The sequence below is a fragment of the Ruditapes philippinarum genome, unplaced genomic scaffold (genome assembly GCF_026571515.1).
Source record: "Ruditapes philippinarum isolate M1 unplaced genomic scaffold, ASM2657151v2 ctg885_1_1_1_1, whole genome shotgun sequence".
In the NCBI taxonomy this organism is placed as follows: domain Eukaryota; kingdom Metazoa; phylum Mollusca; class Bivalvia; order Venerida; family Veneridae; genus Ruditapes; species Ruditapes philippinarum.
The window spans coordinates 560-8961 of NW_026857915.1; the positions used below are offsets into that span (position 1 = coordinate 560).

At 33.0% G+C, this 8402-nt stretch overlaps 1 protein-coding gene across 1 annotated transcript; it reads left to right on the plus strand.

Moving 5' to 3' along the window:
* Positions 1–289: 289 nt before the first annotated feature.
* LOC132751496 (pre-mRNA-processing factor 17-like) lies at positions 290–8402 on the plus strand (the record flags this gene model as incomplete). Its single annotated transcript, XM_060741661.1, is given in 11 exon segments — positions 290–386; positions 1475–1689; positions 3018–3165; positions 3971–4086; positions 4876–5009; positions 5686–5761; positions 6593–6637; positions 6639–6665; positions 6667–6696; positions 7103–7146; positions 7556–8402. Coding segments are annotated over 11 exon segments (1110 nt in total), but the record flags the coding sequence as incomplete, so codon positions are not given.

The window sequence follows — 8402 nt, forward strand, 5'->3', positions numbered from 1 at the left end:
AACAATGCTGCCATCAGCTTTTGCCTCTCAATAAAAAGGTATATAAAGACTAGTGTAAAAATGCAGGTCTGAGGTATGAAACTGGTGATCAAGACACTTTCACTGCCCATATTTTGTTTGCCAGTCATCTGTTTATTGTCTTGAGTCAACTTAGTAAACATCTGTAGTTACACAAAGCAGTATTTCAGATTTATGTATTGTATGTCAGTAAATTATATTTCTCTACTTGTATGATAATTGTATGTCAGTTAATGATATTTCTCTACCTGTATGATAATTATATGTTCAGGAGGAAAAGGCAGAGCTTGATGAGATTCTTGCAAAACGAGCAAAAACTGGGAAACAAGTGGAGGAGAAGTCAGCTGAGGAGAAAACAACATTACACAGTTAGTATTAATACACTTGTTACTATATATAGTAACAAATTGCCTAGGATTTTAACTGATTATGTTTGTCATATGACCAATAATGAGTTTGTGGCCTGGGACTCATAATCGTAATCGGCCTGCTGAACATGATGAGCATATGCAAAAACTGAAACAATGATGTCACATTTTATGTTATTAAAACAGCTAACTATAACGTGAAAGAAGATTTTTTGATCGCTAGATTTCATGATTAGAATGTAAGCATATTTGAACAAACACAGTTTTTGGCATTTAAAGAAAAAAAGTATGCTAATTTTATTCCAAGAAAATAAAACTTGCTTCTTGATTGTAGTGGACTAAGTATACAAGTAAGGGAAGCCACTTTACTTACATTTCAGTACAGAGACAGGAATATCAATTTGACAGAAATAAATTGAGCGGCGCCATGACAAAACCAACATAATGGGTTTGCGACCAGCATGGATCCAGACCAGCCTGTGCATCCGGGCAGTCTGTTCAGCATCCATGCTGTTCGCTATCAGTTTCTCTACTTGTTATAGGGTTTGTAAGTGAACAGCATGGATCCTGATCAGACTGTGTGGATGCGCAGGCTGGTCTGGATCCATGCTGGTTGCTAACCCATTATGTTGGTTTTGTCATTATGCGGCTCAATTGTGTATTTAAGACATAAATACATGTCATAGACGGACCAGAAAGTGATAATCAACCCTGAAATGAATAATGCTCTTAGGCTAAAGCTCTTGGTGTCCATTTTGCACTGATTATTACTTTCCAGCCACACTCTGCTGTGTAGTAAACTCTTAATTTTCTAAAAATGTAAATGTTTATCATAGCAACAATGTCTTAAATTGTTACTTTAATTTATAGTGTTTTGTTAAAGACTTTATTAATTTTGTACAATTACTAAGCAGGTACGCTGAAGTAATTCTCCTTAGATTAAAGTCTACCAATATCATTAAATGTGGACATGAGCCATAGGGCATAAACATTTATAATTATTGGTAACTGTAAAATCAGAAGAAAAAAGCTGAAATTTTTTGTTTAAATTAAAACTTTTAGTCTAGACATATTTCTTCTTTTTTCAGTCAAAGATGCATATGATTACCAAGGACGTTCATTTTTACACATACCTCAAGATGTTGGAGTTAATCTCAAGTCTGAGTACCCACCAGAAAAATGTTTTATACCAAAAAAACTCATACATACCTGGGCTGGACATACAAAAGGTGTTGCACAGATCAGATGGTTTCCTAAGTCAGCACATTTATTATTATCAGCCAGTATGGACAGCAAAATAAAGGTAATTTCTTGCTGTATGACCTGTGTGAATGCTGTAGAATTAATCTAAACCTTATTCCTGCTGGAACCAGAGTGATCAGAATTTGCCAACAGTATAGAGCCAGGCCAGCCTACAAATCCATGCAGTCTGACCAGGTCCTACACCCACACCCCCACCCCACCCCCAAAAGAAAAAAGAAAAGAAAAGTTTTCATTGTGATATTATAGATAGGGGACAGTTCAAAAAAGGTAACTTCCCCCCCCCCCCCCCAAAAAAAAAAAAAATTTAAAAAAAATCTTGATATTATATAGATAGTGGACAGTTTCAAAAAAGCTGACTAGGGGCGTCCGTGGCCGAGTGGTAAAGGTCGTTGACTTCAAACCACTTGCCCCTCACCGCTGTGGGTTCGAATCCCGACATGGACTTTGGATTCTTTCATGTGAGGAAGCTATCCAGCTAGCTTACGGAACGTCGGTGGTTCTACTCAGGTGCCCGTTTGTGCCTGAAATAATGCACGGAAGGGCACCTGAGGTCTTCCTCCACCAGTAAAGCTGGAACGTCGCGATATGACCTATACTGTGTTGATGTGACGTAAAACCCAAAACAAACAAACAAAAAAGCTGACTAAGTTTTCATATTGATATAAAATATTCTCAAAAATGGAAGCTAGACAAGTCGTTAAAGAAATTTAGCAGGTCAATGGTTACCTCTTGACATGAAAACTACAATACAACTTAAACAGAGCAATATTCTTTGAGAGACAATGATTCTGGTTCTTGTTGAGAGGTGTTGCTCAATATAATTTAGATTTATTGTGAAGTCTAACTTTCGGAAAAGTTGATACAATTTTTGTAAAGAAGGTAAATTGTATATATTCAAGCTGTTGTATAGAATGAAGCTCTGCAAAGTTTACGCTGTAATAATTGGTAAATGCATAATTATACAACAACAGTGTAATGTATTGTTACCAGTCTGTAAAAATTTGTGTCACCTTATCAACTAATATGTATCTCAAATTAGAAATTTACTTTTCAGTGTCTCAAGTAAATATTTTGGTGGTAAAATTGGGGTACAGATCCACCATTGTCATATATGATAAAGGTCAAATCTATATGAGTTTGTAACAGAGACTGAATAATGTATGATATGTTCTCGTTTCAAGAACTTAAAAGAATATTTCTCATGCTTGGAGGCTTTAACCTCTTGTCTGCTTGGACCAAAAGTGACTTGACTTTGCCTCCTTGAAGTCTGACGAGGCTCTATACCGTCGATGGATTAACTTTAGTATTTTGTCACTTAAATAATGAGGATGAAATTATGGGTTTTATGTATTTAATTGTACTTTTTAGATCTGGGAGGTATATAATGATAGACGATGTGTGAGAACTTACCTGGGTCACAAACAGGCTGTGAGAGATATCAATTTCAACAACAGTGGTACAGAGTTTCTCAGCTGTGGTTATGACAGATATTGTAAATTGTGGGACACTGAAACAGGTAGCTGACTGAAATGATTTTAAATTAAGTGTTGCAATATTTCAGAACTTTGTATATAATTTCTATTACATAAATGTCATTTTCTCTAATTTGATATGTTATATGTTGTGTTATCTTGTTGCGAAAGAACTGTCAATTCATACAACATCAATGAAGAGTAAAATTGTCTTGGGCATTTTTTTATATCTGAAGTCCAATTCTTTTACTGAAACAAGATACTTAAAATTTTGTGGGTTAAACAGCCTGTCCAATAAACTGCTCAGGGACACATTTCATAGAATTTCCTAAGTTTAAAATCAGTCAAAAGAACAAATCAGAGGCAGTTTTGTGTTTCAATGAAAATAATCTTACTTATGACTCTATCTTATGACGTCATCAAATGCTGAATAGCAATGCTGAACGAACATAAACATATTGTAGGTTGAAACATGTGCTATGTATTTATTAACTTTTCCTTGAGAACAAATTTAATGGTAGTCTGATGTCTTCAACTAAAGATAGTAATGTTTATTGCAACAGTCTTAAGATAGTCCTAAAGTTGGTCTTATGTCCAAGGACTTAGTATACACTTAGGGCTTTCTGTGAAACACAGTCCAGGTGCCCACCGTAAGCTTGAAATACTGCATAAAGGTTCACACATGGTCTTCTAATACAGCTGCAAAGTTGCCATATGACTGTTATATGGTGTCACTTAAAATCAACTTATTGATTGAAGTGGTAAATAATAGAAACATAGCATAATCTATTTAACTTGATTATGATAAGAAGAATGATTATTGATTTAATGATATATTTAACTTTCTAGGAGAGTGTAAAGGAAGATTTACAAGTAGAAAAGTTGCATATTGTGTAAAATTTCACCCTGAAGAGGATAAACAACACTTGTTTGTGGCTGGTACCTCAGACAAGAAAATTATTTGTGTAAGTACCCCATTAATTGTTATTAGATCTGTATAGTTACTGTAGTAGCAGCATAGTAATAGATCATTAGAACTACTTTAGATAGACTGCCTGGCCTAGCAGATGTTTTCATTGCAATTTGATTTACCATATTCATACTTTTAAGGTTGATGATACTTATTAAAGCTACTAACTCACACATACAGTATAAAATTAGTTTTAAGACTTAGTTTTACAGAAGTGCCAAATCTTTAATAGGCTTATTTTTTTTTTTCGGAAGCAAGAAACATGTTAACATCTAGTTCCATGTCATTATTTAAATCTGTGTGGTAAGCTATGTTGTGTCTCTGTTTTTATTTCCAAAACCATGTAGATTTGATACAATTGGTACTTGGTCTTAGTGTCATATGAGAAAATATAGTAGTGACTAAAAGTAGGGCTAAGACCCACACCTGAAATCACAAAAACCCTTAAATTCATTTAGTTAATGTTTTGAATTTGATATAAATTGCCTGAGTATTTGTTTAATATCTATTAACTAATAAATATAATAACTATTTTTGGTTTTGACTCTTTATTGCTCAGCTTTGGGGAGGTACATATAGGTTTGCCGGACTGACAAAACAGTGGAATATTGGGGCATCTGTGACTAATATGTTTCTGGTTTAATTAATATTTCTATTAATGAGTGGAATGGAAACTATACGCCAATTATCTACCTATTATTGAGCATTTTTCTTACAATAAAAATTGTCATTTTAATTTATGATAGATATATATATTAAAAAACTTATATATATATATTTTCAGTGGGATATTCGGTCAGGGGAAACAGTTCAAGAATACGACAGACATCTTGGTGCAGTAAACTCTATAACATTTGTTGATCAAAATAGAAGATTTGTCTCAACTTCTGATGATAAAAGTTTAAGAGTTTGGGAATGGTAAACATTAAATCTCATTTAATCTGTAAAATTCAAATTAACTTTATTTATCCTCTACATTTCGGAGCATTTATTACCTCTTTTAAGCACTACAGTAATAATGAGTTCCCTTTGCCAACCAGTATAGAACCAGACCATTCTATGTACTGTAGGCTTTACTATTTTAATTGTGGAATCCCTTAAACTTAAAATAAACTATGTCTTATTAAAGAACAATTCCATTACATGTATACTAAAGTAGTGGAGGTTATGAGAAAATTACTTTTCTTGTATCAGTAGTGTGCCAAAATTACCAAATGATTAATATGACTATGTGAAACGCTACTACCTTCATTATTAAAGGAACTCCACTGAGCTCCAAAATCTAAGAGATAGTTTAGAAACACACCCAGAAATAAATTGAAAATCATATTTTGTGCTTTTCTTAGCAAGATTTAAGTGAAAAGCATTGCAGCATTTTTCAATTTCGGGTAAGTAAGAATAAATATTTTAGCAGATGATCTGATATTTTGTACACAAGTTATTGGTCTAGACCTTCATCAAAGGGAACATTTATATTAAAAAATTATTTCCAGTCTCATAATGTCAAAAACCCTCTGTGGTGTCCCTTTAATTCCTTGGAAATGATAATCAAGGTTAATAAAAGTTATATTGAAATGATTGTTATTATTTTCAGGGATGTTCCGGTAGATTTTAAATATATTGCTGATCCTTCTATGCATTCTATGCCATCTACGACTTTATCACCAAATGGTTAGTACTCTAAGTTATACACAATTTATTTCAGTTTAGTTAAATTGGAAGTTGTAAGCTTATAGACACACTATTTACATAGAAAATATTAACTTGTGAGAACTATTGCAAAAATTCATTCAGTTATTCATAGTATATTTCTTTTAAATTTTAAACAGTAAAAACAAGTACAAGTAGTTCTCTTTTCTTCTTCTAATACACTCTTGAAGAAGAAGATTTATAGTGTTTTTGCACATGTCAGTTGGTCCATCCATAAACCAGACCTTGTTCTATTGTTTGAGAAGCTTTCGGTTTACAATACTCATATTAGGGTGGTTGTTCATGATAGGTTGATAACGAGGTCAAAGTCATGGTGACCCTCACCACAAAAGCTTGCTTACTGATTTCAAATGTAGCGGAATTATTTGTAACATGACTAACTGGTTGTCATTAGATACCATTAGAGGGGCAAACTGCTTACAAATATTTCTGGTAATTTTAAGATAAGTGAATGCAAACAAAAAGTAAAATTGTACATATATCTCGGGATTATTTGTAGCTACATCAACTTGGATTAATAATGTTTGAGCTATGTCATGACAAAACCAACATAATGGGTTTGCGACCAGCATGGATCCAGACCAGCCTGTCCATCCGCGCAGTCTGATCAGGATCCATGCTGTTCGCTATCAGTTTCTCTACTTGTTATAGGGTTTGTAAGCGAACAGCATGGATCCTGATCAGACTGCGCGGATGCGCAGGCTGGTCAGGATCCATGCTGGTCGCAAACTCATTATGTTGGTTTTGTCGTGACGCGGCTCGTTTAATTATTTACATGTTGTTGTTTCACGGGTAAATGGTTAGCTTGTCAATCATGGACAATAAGATCTGCTGTTGTTCAACGTTTTTAACAGATTTAAATACCATGAGGAAGAAAACATTTACTGGTCATATGGTGAGTGGTTTTATGGCACAAATATTTCAGCCAGATAATGTTTAAACAAAATGTGATCTTTATTTATATTTTATATAATTAAAATGTGTTTCTTCTTTCAATAATGCAAGACTCTTACATTAGCCAAGGGCAAGGCTATTGTTTTCCTAAAATATTTTCATTTCTGTAAAGCATTTTAATCATCAGGATAATTTCTCCCTTTCATAGAGCCAGAAAGTTATCATATAGCTGAGTCAATTTTAATTCCAGAGACAACAAAAAGAAGAAAACCACAACAAAGTTTATGTATTAACATGTTTTTGACATGGGTAGCTTTTTCCACCTTATTCGAATGTGCAACTATATGTTTAGCAATTAACTGAAGTAAGTGTTAAGTTATTAACAACTCTGTGTGTAATATTTCAAGGTTGCTGGTTATGCTTGTGGTGTTGATTTCTCACCCGAAATGACGTAAGTGGAAGTTTTTAAACAATTTCTTATTTTTTAATTAAACAATCATCATTTCACTTTCTATTTTTGTACCTTTTATTCTATATGTAGATTTTGCTATTTTAAATGGAGTTTTTGCCCATTATGTACCTTTAAATATAAAATAAGTTTTATTTTTTTTCCTTGACAACCCCCAAGATAGAATTGAATTAAGTTTTGCTGGATAGATAAGTAGAAAGTGTTGTTGTGTATACATGTATATAAATTAAACATATAATATCTTGTACTGATGATGGTTCATGGTTTTACCTAAGTAGCAAATTGCATGAGACATGCGTTTCACTTGTAAATTTTCAGGACAATTTCTGACTTCAAATAATCACATATTTAGCTAAGGAAACATGTATTATACATTTTATTTTATTTTCAGATACTTGATATCAGGGGATGCTGATGGAAAATTATATATCTGGGACTGGAAAAGTACAAAATTGTATTCCAAGTTTAAAGCCCATGATGATGTTTGTATTCAGGCAATATGGCATCCCCACGAGACATCTAAAGTAGCTACTGCTGGGTGGGATGGTGTTATAAAATACTGGGACTGAGATATTGACCTAGATAATGTACAAATACACCTCACCATTGTCAATGATGTTTTAACGGGCAGCATGAAGAATATGAGCAAAGTTTACAATGTTATACCATCACACTTGTACAATGAAAGTGCAGAAAAGTGAGAAAACTTGTACAGACATCGGGTTATACTTGCACAAGTTAATAGAGAGCTGAACAATAACAAAATCTATGCTGTTATCTTTAAAGCTTCTTCTATTATACGTGGTATGTTAAAGCTAACCCATGATAGATTACCGGTTCCATACATTTGTATATACTCACCTGACATCATGTTTAATGAAGTTTATAAACAAACTTTGTTACAATTAAATAAATGTTCAAGTACTTAATTGGGTTGAGTGTATGATTTTACTGTAATTGGTACAAGCCATATACAACTATATTGTAAAACATTCACGAACACTTTGTAGTATGATGCAAATTGAGAAAATATTTCTATGGTTTTAATAATAATACTTGTTTAAAACAAACCCAAGTAAGTACATAAATAATGTAAATGTTATTTCTTTATAAACGTTTTGCTATCAAATGTGTCAAAAATACAATTTAAGTTGTTTGTTCTTCAAACAAACTGAGATTTAAGATTGAAATTTTTATTTTTTAAATTAAAGAAAATAAAATGAAACTACAGAAAGCAA